This window comes from Dromiciops gliroides, chromosome 2, assembly GCF_019393635.1.
Source record: "Dromiciops gliroides isolate mDroGli1 chromosome 2, mDroGli1.pri, whole genome shotgun sequence".
In the NCBI taxonomy this organism is placed as follows: Eukaryota; Metazoa; Chordata; class Mammalia; order Microbiotheria; family Microbiotheriidae; genus Dromiciops; species Dromiciops gliroides.
In genome coordinates this window covers 422,104,444-422,122,398 of record NC_057862.1, presented here as the reverse complement: position 1 = coordinate 422,122,398, position 17,955 = coordinate 422,104,444, and the positions used below count along the sequence as shown (strand labels likewise).

The 17,955-nt window shown below is 38.4% G+C and overlaps 1 protein-coding gene and 1 pseudogene across 6 annotated transcripts in view; one reads left to right on the top strand and one right to left on the bottom strand.

Moving 5' to 3' along the window:
• Positions 1–17,955, top strand: part of MVB12B (multivesicular body subunit 12B) — a 329,258-nt gene that overhangs the window by 109,236 nt on the left and 202,067 nt on the right. For all 6 annotated transcript variants that reach the window (XR_006354679.1, XM_043981503.1, XM_043981504.1 and 3 more), the window contains exon 5: positions 17,552–17,681. Coding sequence is in view for 5 of the 6 variants with exons in the window: in XM_043981503.1 (XP_043837438.1) it covers positions 17,552–17,681 (130 nt within the window). In the remaining variant the exon portion in view is untranslated. The remainder of the gene's footprint in view (positions 1–17,551; positions 17,682–17,955) is intronic.
• Positions 7,065–7,905, bottom strand: LOC122739804 (annotated as a pseudogene).

Genomic DNA, 17,955 nt, shown 5'->3' with positions numbered 1-17,955 from the left:
AAGAATCTGTGACCTGTGGCAAAGAATTGGAAATCAAGGCAATGCCCATCAATAGAGGAATGGCTAAACAAATTGTGGTATATGAATGTGATGGAATACTACTGTGCTGTAAGAAATGATGAGCAGGAGGAGTTCAGAGAAACCTGGAAGGACTTATATGAACTGATGCTGACTGAGAGGAGCAGAACCAGGAGAACATTGCACACAGTAACAGCAACATTGTGTGATGAACAGTGGGGATAGACTTGGCTCTTCTCAGCAGTGCAACAATCCAGAACAGTTTCAAAGAACTCGTGATAGAAAATATTCTCAACATCCAGAAAAAAGAACTGTGAATTATGAATGCAAATTGAATCATACTGTTTCTACTTTTGGACTGTTTTTTTGTTTGTTTGAGGTTTGTCCTTTGTGCTCTGATTCTTCATTCATAAGATGACTAATGTAGAAATATGTTTGATGTGACTGTATATATACAACCTATATCAGACTGCTTTCCATCTTGGGGAGGAGGGAGGGAAGGGAGGGGGGAGAAAAGAAAAATTTGGAACTAAAAATCCAGTGTAAACAAATGTTGAAAACTATCCTTATATGTAATATGTAACCAGAAAATAATAAAATAAAATTAAAAAAATAATCTGTGACCTGATCCAACCATTTAACTTCGTAGAAACTAAGGCCTAAAGAGAGATCAGGTGACTTATCCAATATGTCATAGGTAGTGTGAGATTTAAAATTGGATATTAGATCATAAATCTCCCCTACTTAACCCTTCCCTTAATTCATCTCCCAGACTAGTAAATGGAAGAAGCTTCTGGTTTTCTAGATAGAGCCTTTATTGTATATAAGGTGTTGTTGATTAGAAGGATAGGAAAACAGAAATACAGTACAAATCGTCTTAAATCTAGGCTGTCTATATTCCTTATAAAAACTCACCAAACCGATTTAGGCCACCTTTGGAGTGAGTCAGACCGTCTGTGCCGCGCCGCCCGGAGTCCCGCCAAGCCGGCAAAAAAGGCTACTCCCGTTCTCTCCACCCCGGAAGTCAAAAAAACCCGGCAGGCAGTCTGACATGCGCAGCAGGCGCACTGTACCTGGCAGGCAGTCTGACATGCGCAGCAGGCGGACTGTACCCGGCAGGCAGTCTGACATGCGCAGCAGGCAGACTGTTCATCTCCTCCCCAAAAGGGTGGTCCTTGAAAAACTGGCGTCTTTCACTTATCCTAACCGACTGTTAAAAACTTTCATATTTTACCACATTTCCCCCCTTTGCTTCCTCAAGAAACGGAATGTTTCCTTGATGGAACAGTAAAAAGAATATAATAACTTTTGCTGACTAATAATATGCGAACAACAATACAGAAAAGGAAGAGAGGAAAGTTTTGTCCAGAGGGGCGATTTTTTTTTTTTCCTCATGAACCGACGCTTTGACATTAGTCTTGCAAAGGGAGAGCCTCTGCAGAGAGTACATGTTACAGATAGTATATAACAGAAAGGAGATAGTAAAAGCTAATAAAGCAAAACAGTTCATATAAAGTCTCTGAGTTCTCTTGTCTTCTTGAAGTGGTAAGATGTCATCAGGAGGAAACTGGATTCTGGTCTGGAAAACTGGATTTGGGAATATATGGCTTTCATTATCTATGTTCCATTCCTCCCCAAGACACCATCATTCCTGTGTCCTCTTCTGAGGGGGGTCTTGGTTACCATTATTCTGGTACTGCCTTTCTGTATTCCTCCAAAAAGATCTATTTCTATTTTGATTTCGCCTGTAATTAGAATTAGAATTTCTTCTCCAAGTCCTACATTCTCTCAATTCATGCCCCTCCTTACGACAGTAACAACACACCTTAGTGTCCTTGTTCCGGTGTCCACATGGCTGACTAGGAATCGCTGGTGCCAGAATGCTCTGTTTAGGGTGATCTGGATCTTCCTCACGTGAGTCAAAGACATAATTTGCAAGTTCCTTAATTCTATCTACTGAGAGATTTCTCCAGTCTGGACATTGTTTCAGAAAGTATCTGCGTATTTCTGGCAGTGAATTATAAACAAATGTGTTGAGAATGATACAGGAATCTCTTAAATCTACTGGATCCAATCTGGTGTACTGTCTAGCGGCCTCACAAAGTCTATCATAAAATCTGTTTGGTCTTTCATTAGCCTCCTGAGGTAGGCTTAAAAATTTCTGCCAGTTTTCCGGTTTTCTAGAGCAAGATTCCATTCCCTTCAGAAGTGTTTCTCTAGCATCTTTTAATCTTTGGAAATCCCTATCATCATTATAATTCCACTCTGGATCCTTTAGAGGCCATTCCACATCGGCCTTACCTTTCGCAACAAGGGCATTTCCTGCTGAGATAATATCTGTAATCTCAGTTGGGGACAGTAAAGTTTCCAAAAGGCAAGTAACATCAGCCCAACTGGGTTGATATGCATTAAATATAGTCCTTAACTGTGAAATTACAGTGTTTGGATTTTTCTCAAAACTAGGGATGATTGATTTCCATGCGCTCAAGTCACTTGGTCTAAAGGGGCTATATTTTCTGACTTGAATTGGCACTCCCTTCTTACTATGTTCTATAGCTTCCTGCAGAGTAGCAAGCCAGGATTTGGATCTGTGGTCTCTGTGACTGACTCTAAATCAAGTAGTCGTTCCAAATGATGAGACTCTCCAACCTTAGCTAGTCTGGTCTTTGGGAAACAAACATCCTGTCTCTTGCCAGACTCAGACCTGAAGCTTTTCCAACTTGATAGGACCTACCAGGGTAGCTATGTTTTACTAGCACTGTTCTTGAGAAGCCAGGAGCATCTCCTTACTACAGTGAGGTATCTATCAGGTGAGAACCTAAATGAAGGAAGAGCAACATACTGTAGTATAAAAGGGGGAAGTGCTACAGGGAGAGAGTAGAGGAATGCTTCTCTGTCACTGGGCATTTAGTTAAGGAAAATTTTAGCTTTAATTCAGATGTTAAAAGATCGATGTTGTAGAAGTCAGCTTAGCTTAAGTACTTTCATTTTGAAAACTGTCCTCCATTAGATGACCATAAGTTGTTGTGACCAGGAAGGTGGGTGCCTAATTATAGAAACTAGCTTTATCTAAATAACCCTTCGATATTCCTTAAGTACCTATTTTTGCAACTGCTTGTGCTTTTTCTTCTTATTTTAGGAACCATAATCAACCTAATTAGAGAAATATAAATCATAGATCTAGAGTTGGAAGGAACCTTAGTAACTACCATGGTCAAACCTCTCATTTTTACAGATGAAGAAATTAAGGCACTAGGAGGTTGTGACTTACCCAAGGTCACACAGGTATTAAATGTCATAAGCAGGATTTGAACCCAGGTCTATTGATTCCAGGGCCTGGTGCTCTTCTACTTTATTGCACAACCTTTCCAACATTGCCAGCTGGTAGTAATCCAGCCTTCACTTAGAGGACACTTGGAGCAGAGGAATCAGAAACACAGGTTGGGCTGCATGCCCAAACAGATTAAAATGTAATTGGGAAATATTTAACAAAATAAATAAAAATATGATACAACATGGATGCTGTATTTTAAGACTAAGTCAATATGTGGCCTACAGGGATACTCGTGTACAGGTTAGTACTTCACATGTCTATTTAAGTCTGCCACCACTGACTTAGTTGTTTCCCAAGATAACCAGATAATCTTTTGGTCGATTTGTAGGTCTGGATCTTCTTCAATGACAAATGTTCAATTTCCAAATCATATGCCAGAGTTTTGTTACATTAGGCAAGAGGAGGAAAAATAAAAGAAGAATCCTGTAATTAATTTTAAATGTAGTTTGTTGTAATCCATATAGCACTTAAAAACTGGAAAGCTGTTTGTTTTAGTAGTGTGTACTTTCTCAGTGTTCATTAGCATGACTGAACACATTTCTATTGACTATTTATAATATGTTTACTTAAAATTAGTCCTGCTTACGCATATGTAATTAGTGGCTCCGTCTTGTAACCCGAATTTGCTGCAGATGGAGACATTGAGCAAAGAGCAGCAATACAGGAACACATAAAACATCTGGATTTTATTTTTTTAAGTTTTAGGAAAGGTCTTGGCTTATTCGTCTCTTCAAAGGCTTAAACTTCCCAGTCAACGTCCTGTAGCTATGGCATAGGTTCAGTTTTTTATTTTTTAATAACACCCATAAATTAGAATGCTTGGTATTGAAAATAAATGTTTTATTAGTTCCTTGAAATGTATATTGCTGTCATTTCCTAGTTACTCCCCCATGCAAATGGTACTCTCTCCTCTGTACCAAAGAAGTATTGTTAAGCAAAGTAAGTAAACTTAGCAAAGTTGGATAGTCTTTGTTTCATTCTGTACTTATAGGTGACCACCAAGGTGCCAAGAGATTTAGTCCTCTGAAATCTAGACTGGTCACTGTATTGATTAGAGTTAAGGTTTGGTTTTTTTTGTTTGTTTGTTTTTGTGTTTTTGTGAGGCAATTGGGGTTAAGTGACTTGCCCAGGGTCACGCAGCTAGTAAGTGTCAGATGTCTGAGGCTGGATTTGAACTCAGGTCCTCCTGACTCCAGGGCCAGTGCTCTATCCACTGTGCCACCTAGCTGCCCCAGAGTTAAGGTTTTTAAAAAGAGTTTTTCTTGGCATTATTGTGATTATTCTGTAAATTGTTATTTTACTTCTTTTTATTTTGCTCTTCATCACAGAATCATGGAATTGTAAATTTGGAGTTGAAAGGAACTTAAGAGGCCATCTAGTTTAATCCACTTATTTTACAGTGAGAAAACTGAGGACCAGAGAGGTTATATGACTTCTCCAAGGTCACACAGGTAGTAAGTGGTCAAGCCAGGATTGAAACCCCAGGTCCTTTAATTCCAGGTCCAGGACACTTTCCACTGTACCAAGCTGCCAAAATGTCTTTGAATTCTTAATATTTATCATTTCTTACTATTAAAAAATAATCCATTATATTTATGTAACATAAGTTTAGTCATTCATTAATGAGCACCTTCTATATTTATAGATTTTTTAAAAGCTGTATTTTTCTATATATGAGACATAAACTCTGTTTTTGACCTCCTTGAGATATATGCCATGGAAGGAAATTATTCTTTGGCTCAAAGAGTATAAATGGTTTATCTTGGTCAATACCAATCAAAAACTTTCAGAGGAACCCCTAGAGAAGAAAGATGTGAAAAATTTCTGGTTATTTATGCAGTCACAAAAAGTCCAACACAACAAACACACAAGTTGGATCAATCAAGCAACAAAAAGCTTATATACCACTAATGACAGATCAGTTATGTCAAAGGAGATGATATACTCTAGGTTTTCTGCAAAATTAGTAAGTATCCAGACTGGGTAAGATTCATAATTATTAACTCAACTCCTTCACAGTGACTTTTATTTATCCCTTGTTCCATATCTACTCAGTTGAATATTCCAGCTGTCCAACATTTACCATTTCTATTTCCTTCTTTCCACTTGTTCCATAATTGTCCTAGTCTAGGGCCTCATTACCTCTCCCTTGGACTATTGCAGTAGCCTCCTAATTGGTCTCCCTACTTTAAGCCTTTCACCTTTCCAATCCATCTTCCACACAGCTTCCAAATTGTTGTTGTTAAGGTATACAACTGACTTAAGCACTTGCCCCCTCAAGAACCTGTTGCCTCTAGGATAAAATAGAGAATCTTTTTGGCACTTAAAGTACTTCACAATCTACTTTACCTTTCTAGGTAAATTCTACATTATTCCCTCTAGTAGACTCAGTGTTTCAGCCCAACTGGCCAACTTGCTGTTCACTGTACACATTATTTCTCCTTCCTTTGTGCCTTGGCATGAGCTATTAGAGAGAGGTGATGTGGGGTCATAGTGAAGGCACATGAGAACCTAAATTCACATCTTGCAGCAGACCCTAGCTGTATGATTGAGGACACACCCTTAGCTTCTCTATGGTTTTCTCATTAGTAAAATGTAACAGTTTTGACTTGATGGCTTCTGATGTGCTTTCCAAATTTAAATTTATAATTCTGGGGTCCTATCCTCTGTTCTTGGAATGCTCTCTCACCTCTGCCCCTTGGAATTCCTAGCTCTCCTAAGGACTATTCCAGGTGCCACCTCTTTCTAGCAGCCTTTTCTCTGATTCCCCAAGCTTTTAGTGACAATCGCCATCACTGTCCTCTAGTTACTGTGTGTGTATATATGTGTTTGTTCTGTAAACTAACCTGTGAACATTTTGCATTCCCCCAGTAGAATGTTATCTCCTCTAGTAGGAGCTGTCTCACTTTAGTGTTGGTATCCCTAGCACTAAGCACAATACCCAATATCTAGTGCATATCTAATAAATACTTAATGATTCAATTAAATACAAGACATTTTGACAATTTACTTTATTTCTTTTGGTTCAAATTCTCTTTCATCACTTATTTTGGTAATTTTGTTTTTACCTTTTTTGCATCAAATTAATGGTTTCTCTAGTTTATTTGTGATTCTTTTTTAAAAAGCAGCTCTTAATTTTATGTATTATCTTAAACTTCTTTTCAGTTTTGTTTGCTTATTTTTTAATTTTAAATTTTAAAATATTTTCTGTTGTGGTTTTTCAGTGATTATACCTGCGTTGATCTTCTAGTTATTTTAGTTGAGTGCGCAATTAATACATCTCTTCTTTTTCTTTTTTGCTGTTATGTTTAAAAATAGAAATCTTCCTCTGCTTTGGCTAGATCTCATATACAGACACACATATGTTTCCTTTGTGTATGTATATACATGTACATATACAGATATATATGACTCCAATCCAGTAATCGTCAAGATCTATTATTTATACTTTTCTCACCATTTTGGTCGGATGCTTACTTTTTGTCTTTTTTGTTGTTGTTGTTAGATTTGTTGAGGTCTGAAAACAACATATTGAATTCTCTAATTAATGTTTTATTTCCTGTTCACATTTCCTTGTAGTTCAGCTAACCTTTTTTTTTTTTTTTTGACTTACCATTTCCTTTATTTGTACAAAATAGTGAATAACCATACAGGCTGAGAAAAAATGGTGGTTTTAGAGTTTAAACAAGTCCTTCTGTCCTGAATGAAGCATCTATTTTGAAGGCTTGGGACTTGCAGCTTTAGCCACAGCATCTTTGGGTTTGGACTCAGCAGGCTTAGCAGCCTTGGAATCACTGGACTTGGCTGCCTTGGGATCAGAGTTAGCTGTCTTGGTGGTAGACTTTGTGACCTTGGCATCAAACTTGGTGGCCTTGTCAACCTTGGGATCAGACTTGGCAGCCTTGGGGCCAGATTTGATAGCCTTGGGATCAGACTTACTGACCTTGGCATCAGACTTGGTGCCCTTGGGGTCAGTGGGCTTGGTGGCCTTAGGGTCAGTGGTTCTGGCAAACTTAGAGTTAGGTTTTGTGATCTTGGGGTCTGGGTGTTTGATTCTGACCCTAGGGCTTGGACACTTAGTGGTCATCTTGAGGCCAGCACACTGGGCACTTGCCTTGGGGATCTTGGGCATCTTGGGCCTGAGGATCTTGGCCTTGGAGATCTTGGTGCTCAGGCCTTGATGGCTTTGGCATTGTTGGCCTGCATCTTCTTCAGTCCCTTCTTGTTGTGTTTCTTGGCAAAGCACATGTTTCTCAGAAACTTGGGGTCAACCTCTCTCAGAAACTCATATCTCTGTGACCTAGGTTTCTTGATGCCATTTCTGTGCCATTTTCTTTTTTTTTTCTTTTTTCTTTTTTTTTAAGTGAGGCAATTGGAGTTAAGTGACTTGCCCAGGGTCACACAGCTAGTAAGTGTTAAGTGTCTGAAGCTGGATTTGAACTCAGGTACTCCTGACTCCAGGGCCGGTGCTCTATCCACTGCGCCACCTAGCCGCCCCCTCTGTGCCTTTTTCTTGATTGGTTGTGGGTGGTATGGTTCTTAGACTTAGCCATCTTTACACTGCAGCCTGCACTAACTAACACTGACTGGAAGAGGCCAAAAGCAAGAGAAAGAAGGAAGCTCAGCTAACTTTTCCTTGAAGTATTTATGCTATTCAACTTGGCACCTATATTTAAAATTGATATTGTTTCATTACCTAAGGTATCTTTAAGCATAGTTTTTTGCTTCTCACTCTTAACCATGCTTATTGTTACTGTTTTCTTGAGTGTGTTTGCTACCCCTACTTTTTTTGATTCAGCTGAAACACTATAGATTCTGTTCCAACCTCTCATTTTGACTCTGCTTGAATCTTTATGCTTTAAACATGTTTCTTTGAAAGAACAAATTTCTGTGTGGTGTTGTCTGATAAATTTTGGCACCCTTTTCACCTTTTCATGCCATTCACATTCACAATTATGATTACTAGGTTTGCTTTCCTCTCTATCATATTATATTGTTTCCTCTCTTTTCCTCCCCTGTCTCCTTCTTTTGAAGGAAAAAAGAAAGGTGGGAGAAAAGAGAAGTAAATCATTGCTAGTTGTCTGGAGTTGAACAGTTTGATCTCAATACTATTCTCTCACTTCACCCAAACTCAGATTACTTGGTCTTGCTTTTGCTTTCTCTTATTTTCCTTTTCATCATCAGCCATCTATAGCTAAAGTGCTTTGGTTTTGTTATTTGTCCCTACCCAACTCCCCAGTCTCTTTTAAATGCGTCTCCTCCCTATAGCCCAGTTCTTATTTATTCTGTCTATATTATACCTCCTCCCTCAACCTTCTCTGCCCTGCTTAGATAAGAATGAAGTTCATGAGAGCCCTACTCCATCTCCTGTCTGACTCCAGTTATGAAAATAGTAAACTCTTCCCTCATCCTCCCCATTTCATCCCTAGGGCATTCTTCCTTTCCTGTACCCTAAAAGTTTCCCTTTTTGTTCTTTCATTCACTCTTAGAGGTAGTAGACTTATGAAAGGACAGGTCGTTTGTCTCCCTTTCAAGATCATCATTTGTCTCTTTCAGGATCCTACAACTCATTAACCTTTCTAAGTTTTCTTGTTTCCTGTGTTTATGCTTCAGAGTTTCTACTCTGTTCTGATTCTCTCATTGGGAATGCTCAGAAGCAGCAAATTATGTGAAAGGTCTGGCTTTTACTCTGATAGGATTAAGTTCAGCTTTGCAGGGTGTTATTCTTGGTTACAGGTCTTTTTATTTTAACTTTTGATATGTCAAAACCAGTTTTTTTTTTCACGTCTTTGCTCTGTGATTCTCACTGGGCTCCTTGGTGAACTGTCTCTAACTATTTGCAGTATTTTTTCTTTAACCTGGAAGCTCCAACTTCTGGGTCATGTGACCAAGATGGAGGCCTTAGACATTTTCTCTGATTCTCATGACCTTTCAATCCTTTCCAAAACACAACAGGTAAAGTAATTTTAGCTTTCTCCATGGTCTAGGACATCAAACACTCAAACTTAAAAATCTACGAACTAACAATTGAGAAGAATTTCTAAGTCCTAACACACTCATTCACCACCCCCTCCCAGGCTTCTGGCAGCAGGACTGCACAAGCTAACCCAAGCTTACTAAACTTGTCAACTCTATACTCTAGACCTTCCCACTCTCCCACCTCCTAAGTGCTGGGGAAATGCAAATGGCATAGATTTGCTTGAGCTATAATAGCAACTTGTCAACGCTCTGAGTTGGATCAGAGCTCTGTGTGTGTGTGTTTGTGTGTCTCCACTAGTTCTTTTTTAAAGTAATAAACATTTTTATATAAAGTTTTGAGTTACAAATTTTATCCCTCCTTCCCTCCCTCCCCTCTCTCTTCCCTGAGGCAGTAAGCAATTAGATATAGGTTATATATGTGCCAATATGTAAAACATTACCATATTAGTCATTTTGTATAAGAAGACTTGAATAAAAGAAAAAATGAAAGCATGAAAAATAACATGCTTCAGTCTGTGTTCAATAAATATCAGTTTTTTCTTTGGAGGTGGATAGTATGCTTTATCAATAGTGCTTTGGAATTGTCTTGGATCCTTGTATTGCTGAGAATAGTTAAGTCATTCACAGTTCTTCATTGCTGCCACTGTGCACAGTGTTGTCCTGGTTCTTCTCACTTCACTATACCTCTGCTCCACCAGTTCTTAAAGATTACCTGGTACCAATTCTATTCCCCCCAGAGATCACTTGGGCAGAGGCAGAGGCTGGTGAACTGTGAACCCTGTGTGGGGAAGAAACTGACACACTTTGACATTCCGGTCCCTAGGAAACTGCCATCAAAGGAGAGGGAATCAGAAAGAGAGCAATAGGAGAAAATAAAAGTGGGGGGAAAGCCAGAAATTACCAAAGATCTTAGGAAGAAAAAAACTGAAAGACCTTGAACATAAGCAGGTAAAACAACAGAAAAGGTTAATAGCAGAAAGAAATATGGCCTCTAGATCAGGTAAAAGATTTCAGGCTTCTAGAAATAAATATTACAAAACAAAGGAAAATCAATCAACATTTGATGAGACCAAGACGACAATGTATTCCCAAGAGAGCATGGAACCTTAGCAGGATACTCCTGAATGATTTAAAAGGGAAATAAGAATTGTAAAAACAATTTATTGCCTGCACAATAAAAATAATTGGCAGAATCGAAAAATTTGGATCCATAGTGATTTGTCTCACCAAAGAAACAAAAGAGAGGATAATCTGAAATTCAGATATATGAAGGTGAAGGACCTAGAGGCTTTGGAGTTTGCCAATCACATTTCTTATTTTATTAAATACAGGGTTTCAAGTTGTAGATTTTGCCTTCTTTTTATACTTTAGTTCCAATAGTTCTGGGCAATTTTCTTCTTTAACTTTTTCAAATATGGTATCTAGGATTTTTGCTTGCTTGGTCCCATTTGGGATAGCCAGGTAGCTGAGGGTGCCCTCCTTCCATCTTCTGGTCCCAGACTGTCCTAGAACCTGTCCTAGATGACTGGGTAATAGGAAGATCCACCACCACCAGGAAGGAGCATTTTGTCCTCTGACTTTCCCCCTTCTACTCCTCCTCTAGCTGAATTGCTTGCCTGTTGAAATAGTTTGGATGATATGAAAATCACCAACTCTGTTCTTTCTGGTGAGATTTTCATCAAGCTTTGTCATTTACCCAGCCAATAGGTCATATGGCCTAGTTCTGCTCTACCTCTACTACTCACAGAACTCTTGTACTGTCATCTGACCTACTTAAAGACTCCTAGAATTTTCCACCACTGAACCTTTAAGAATTCTAGGCTTTTCCATCCATGATGCAGTTGAACTTTGTTTTATGTGTTGTTCCCTGCCCCCAATTAGAGTGTGAGTTTCTTAAGAACAGGAACTGTCTCCATTTTCCTCTTTGTATCGTCAGCACTTAATACAGTGGCACATAGTAAAGCACTAATAAATGCTTTTTCATTCAGTTTATAAATTCATTCTCCTCCTTTTTTCATATTAGCTATCTTTGAAAGTAAATTTCAGATGAGGCAATATTTGTAAAGCACTTAGCACAGTGACTAGTAGTGCATAGTAGACACTTAATAAATCTTTATTTCCTTTATCCTTCCCCTTCATATAAACCAGAAGGCATTTCTCATCAGAAAAGCATTGAAAAATTTGAGTAAACATTTCTCAAAAGAACTGCAAACTATTAACCATATAAAAGAATATTCGGTTTCATTAAAAATAAGAGAAATTTAAATCAAAATAGCCCTGAGGTTTTACTTTATACCTAACAAATTAACAGAGTTAACAAAAGATGGGATAGTTAATGTTGGCAGAGATGTGAAAAGATAGGCACGCCATTTAATTATTAGTGCAGCTGTGAATTGGTACAACTATCGAATAAAACAATTTGGAATTATGCAAATAGAGACTTAAATGTCTGTACCAGAAGTTCTTAATGAGATCTGTGAACTTTTAAACATTTTTTGATAAGTATATTTCAATATAATCAATTTTCTTTGTAATCCTTTGTTTCATTTTATGCCTTTCAAATCTTATTCTTAGACAGGGGATATACTTTTAGACCCAGAGAATCTATTGTTAGGAACATACCCTAAGGAAGTCTTTGACAAAAAAAAGTGTAATTCTGTCTATACTAAAATATTTACATTAGAACTTTTGTGCTTGCAAATAACTGGAAACAGTTGATGCCCATTGGCTGAGAAGTGGTTAAATGCACTGTAGTATGTGAATGCAATGGAATATCTCTCTGCTGTAAGAAACAACAGCCATGATGAATACGGAGAAACATGGAAAGACTCACATGAACATAAGCATAGTGAAGGAAGCAAAGGTGAAAGTCGGTGATGTGGAGCATTACATATAATATCAGATTTTGTGATGTGTTGAGTGATTTTTCTGATTATTTCCCCTCTTATTCTTGAAGATGACCAATGACATCACAAGGGTGATACCTAGTTGCAAAAGATATCATGAAAGTAATAAAAATCTATGAAAAAGATCTCTTGCTCAGTATCCTTTCCATTTTTTAGTCTTTTAACTCTGATATCCCTTATTTTCATCATAAAATTTTTTTCAGTCCCATATTCTTTGTCCCATTTTTAGAATGTTCACAACTTTGGTAAGTTTGTATGGCTTCCAGTCTAAATTCTCTATGTTCCTTCTAAGTTCTTTTCCTCCCCCAAGGACTCTAATTTGACTCCTTATATCTTCTTTGATTTCCTTTTGTACTCCTTGCATCCACTCACAGTGACTGTGGTCATTGCATTCTTTTTGCTGCTATGCTTCTTACACTTGTTGCAGAATTGTTTTCTTCTTCTGGAGTTTCTTCTGGTATTCTCTTAACTCTAAATATATCTTCATTGATATATTCCTAATGGGTCAACAAGATCCTTTTTAAAGCATTCTTCTTTTTAAAGTGATATTTTATTTTCCCCCAATTACATGTTAAAACATTTTTTTAACATTTTTTTAAAGTTTTGAGTTCCAAATTCTATCCCTCCCTCCTTTCCCTTCCTTGAGACGGTAAGCAATCAGATATACGTTATACATTTGCAATCTTAAAACATTTCCAGATTAGTCATTTTGTACAAGCAGACTCAAACAAAAAAGAGAGAGAATCATATGCTTCAGTCTGTATTCAGACAGCATCAGTTTTTTCTCTGGAGGTGGATTTTTTGTCATGAGTCTTCTGGGATTGTCTTGGATCATTCTATTGCTGAGAAGAACTAAGTCATTCACAGTTTTTCATCATATAATATTGCTGTTACTATGCACAACATTCTCCTGATTCTGTTCACTTCACTTTGCATCAGTTCATGTAATCAAGAAGCTCTTAAAAGAGTTTTCTTATGTTTCCTAATTTGTTCAGTTTAGCTTGGAATGGCTAGTGTAGGTCCTTTCATCTCCTGGCTTTGGCCTCTTGCTATTTCTTCAAAACTTCTTTTGGCCCAGTATTTTCTGGAGTTATTGTCATGCTTATTAATCCCTTACCCTAGGTTCTGGTGTGGAAGAGGTGGGTTACTAGCAGGCATACAGAGCTGTCAGTCATAGGCATGGAGGAAGTCCAGTGGCAAACCCCTAAGTAGGTTCTGGGCCCTATTCTTTCAGAATTGTCCTGGATAGATGACAAACCAGTCACTTGTGGCTACCATGAAGTACAGTTGTGGAGGGGATGGACACTGAGCCAGGCAATCACAGCCACTGAGGGAAACAGTTTTGGATGGGTGGGTATCATGCCAGGCAATCATGGCAAACAAAAGGCACACCTCTAGGCACTTATCCCTCTTCAGTGACTCTGAGTGGGCCTGGGGGTCATTTAGAGCTTATAATGTGGTCCTTTCTTGTTGTATTGCAAGCACCCTGATAGAGATCACCTTACTGTGGATTCTTGTTATTTCTTTGATTTGTTCATCTCTTGTTTCATTTGGCTACACCTTGTTATTATTCTTGAGGTGCTTATAGAAGGAGCATGGCCTGCCTGGATTCTTTCATGTCAATATCTTTACTAGAATTCCTCTTGAACTCTGGATTAAGAACAGAAATTATGGATGTGGTGGCACGTACCTCTAATTCTAGCTATCAGGGCAGCTGAGGCTGGTGGATTTCTTGAGCTTAGGGATTCTGAGTTATAGTGGTTTAGCTAACTCAGTTTCCTCACCAAGTCCAGCATCAATATGATGAGCCCCTGGAGTGGAGGGCCACTATATTACCTAAGGAAGGGAGAACAGGCTGAGGTGAGAAACAGAACAAGCTCCTGTGCTGAAGAAGAGTAGATAAGGCCTCTAAGTAACGACTGCATTTTCCACTTGGGTAAGATAAAGAGACCCAGACTTTCAAAACAAAACAAAACACCAGCATCTATTACCGTCCTAGATAAAAAACCAAAAACTATCACCAGTGTGATCTTGGCCTTCATTGATAGAAACAGTGCCCATCACAAGGGAGGTTACAGTCCTTCTGTACTCTGCCCTGGTTAGACTGAAATGGACATATGGTGGTCCTCTTTCATGAGCATCACAGTTTAGATACGCTATTGACCAATGGAAATACTTCCAGAGGATAGTGACCAGTGGACAGCTGTGGGCCATGTTATATAAGGATCTGTTGAAGGATTTGGAGAGGTTTAACTTGGAGAAGAGACCACTTGGGGAAATATTTCCACCTCTTCACTTTTCTGGCTTCCTTCAAACCCCAACAAAAATCTCATCGTCTACCAAAAGCCTTTCCTGATCTCCCTCACATTCTCCTTTAGACAATGAGCTCCTTGAAAGCAAGAACTGTGTTTGCCTTTCTGCGTATTTTCAGTGCCTAGCACAGTGCCTGGCACATAGTGGAAGCTTAGGAAGTGCTTGCTGATTGACCAACTGTTAGTGACTTCCCTCTGTTAATGATCTCCAGCCTCTCCTATGTATATTCTATCTTATTTGTACATAGTTATTTGCATGTTGTATCTCCCATTAGACTTGGAGCTCCTTGATAATAGGGACTGTTTTAAAAATTTCTTTGTTTCTCCAGTATTTGGCACAATACCTAACACAAAGCAGACTCTTAAGAAATGCTTGTTGACTGACTGTCTTCAAATGTTTGAAGAGCTCTCGTCTAGAAGAAATTTTTTCTGCTAGGCCCTAGTGGTCATAATTACAAATTGCGGTTGGACGTTGAAAGGCCAGTTTCAGCTTCATGTGAGGAAAAACTTCCTAACAATTAGAAGTACTCAAAGTAGAATGGATAGCTTTAAGGGCATAGTGAATTACTAAGCATTAGAGATTTTCATATAAAGCCTATATGACAAATTGGGAGATTTTGTAGAGAATTTATGTTGCAGTACACTTTGGATTAGATGACTGGTAATATACCTTCCAAGTCTGAATTTCTGTGACATCAGCCATTGCACCTATTCTTGTCTTTAGTTTCATCTCTAAAATTGTGGGGATGGCCAAAACAATTATTAAGGCCACTTCCCAGTCTTACAATGTAATTCTAATCACTGTTGTGTGATCCCAGGGCTACCCTGCTTTTAATACCTTGCTCTGTGGATATGAACTTTAAAATATAAAATTTCCTTAAAATACATGTTTTATTTAAAGTATAGGAATGACAGGTTCATAGATAGGGATGGAATCTACCTAACAAGGGCTATTAAGAATATATTTTCTTAGAGTCTAGCAAATTTAATAAAAAAGGCTTTAAACTTAAAAAAAGAAGGGGATGGGGACAAAACTATTATACTTAGCCACTAAGCTACTACCATAGATATAGTTATGATGTTGGAAAGAAAATAGTAATTGACGTACCCAGAAGTTCACAAGAGAAAAGTCCAAGTAATAGCATTTATCACCTCTATATACAAATGCACACAGTGGTTGACATGGTGAACTCGAGATCCTAAAATAAGGAGGTACATTTAAGTTCATAGGTATCACCAAGACTTGGTATGATCATGCCCATTACTAGAATATTTTTCTGGCAGATGTACCTTATTCAAAAGAAACAGGGTAAATAAAAGAGAGGTGGGGTATCACATTTTTAAGAGACCTCCCCATGCAAGGAAATCTAGGAACCAAAGAAGTCAAGTATGGTAGAGTCCATTTGGGCAGAGATCAATGGAGGCAGAGACAGAAGCATGATTGTAATTGGACTATAGTGTAGACCACCTAGACAGAAAGAGTACCTAAGGAAGCTGATCTCAAACCTGGCATCATCGCAATGTGATATAATAATCATGAGGGACTTTAATTATCTGGGCATATGTTGGAACTTTCTACATAAAGGAGAGCTTATTAAATTATTGGCTTTACTCAATTATAATTTCATCTTTCAAAAAGGAGAGGAAAAAATGGGGAAATTCTATTCTTAATCTGAATTCTTGTCAACAAGATAGAAGTAGTTGATGGGGTGGAAACTATGGGGACATTAGGGGAAAGTGACTACTCCATTTTAGAGTTTATGAAAAGGAATGAAAATGTATGGTAGAGAAGACTTGGGGTACAATTGAAAGCTGTCATATGGAAGAGGAATTATTAGGCTTGTAACTATTTGAGCCCAGAAGGCAAAACAAGAACAGTGGATGGAAATTGCAAAGAGCTGTCCCAAAGTCAAATATTGGGCCTCACTGGAAGTCTTTAAGCAAAGGCTGGATGACCAACTATTTGTTATGTTGGGGAGATTTTGTTCAGTATGGATTGGACTAGATGCCTCTTTCTGTCCCCCCACCTTTGAACTTCTATGATTCTGATTCCTTCTACCAATTTATATTGCAACCCCACCAGATCTTATTACACAGTCTTAGTGGGTTGCTCTGAACTACAACAACAACAACAAACAAACAAACAAAACCACAAAACACCAAACACACCCTACTCCATTGGTTCATGGCCATTCTTTGGGTGTTGTGGCTCTCCTGACTTAGGTAGGCCAGTCCTTGGACAAGAAAGATTAACCCTTCTATGTTATGGTCCCTAGCAGGAGTAATCATATAGTAGGGATTCGTTTTCATTGGTGGTTGATTGAATAAGGCTCCTTGTTTTACAGTCATCCCTCATACTGCCTGTGTGTTGAGTGCATACGTTTGGCGGCTGGCATAGCAGAATGAGTAATGCCAGATGACCTTAGTTCATATCCTGTCTCTGCTTCTCACTACCTGCTTGACTTCAAGCAAGTTGCTTAACCTCTCTGGCACAGATTTTATCTTTTGAAAAGATAAATTGGACTCAATTCTTGTTGGGGCTTTAAATTCTCTGATTCTTGGACTGAAAGCTTAAAATTAAGATTCTCAACTTTATTGTAGAGCTGAAGAATCCAGTCAGTACACTTGAGTTTCCTTCCCAGAACTTTCTTATTTACCTATGTGATGTCAGTCAAATCACTTCTCTGGGCTCATTTCTGTGCTGTAAGATAAGGAAACTGGACTAGACAATTTCCAAGTTCCCTTCCACCTCTAAACTGTGTGATTCTGTAATGTGCTTCATCTGAAACTCCCTTTTGAAGACCAGCCTACTGTAGTGATGCATTTCCCATTCTCCCTACATCAGGAGAAGTGGTAGTGCATATTGTTCACACCTTTGACTGACACTTTTGGATGGTTGATTTTGGCTGTTGCTTATTCAATGTGGGGTATAAACAAGATAACAGATTTCAGACTTTGCTGCCCTATGGAGACTAATACCTATTCCTTTGTCCCTTTTTCAGAGGAAGTTGCTTTCAGAAAGAAGAGACTCTGTATCAAATTTATCCCTCGTGATTCAACTGAGGCAGCAATCTGTGACATCAGAATCATGGGCCGTACGAAACAGGCACCTCCTCAATATACCTTTATAGGGTAAGTCTCTGACACTTTAAAAGGGGCCTAAATATAGTTTCTATCACTTTCCAGATATTCAATATATTGAAGCCATAGAATCTTAGAGTTGGAAAGGAATCCCAGAGGTCATTCTTGTCTGTTGTGGTAGGAGAAAGAAAGAAGAAAGGAAGGAAAGAAAGAAGGAAGGAAGGAAGGAAGGAAAGAAAGAAAGAAAGAAAAAAGTTTCATCCATACAAACAATTTATTTAAGCAATACCTGTGGTTGCAAAACAAACTGGGACCAAGGACCCAG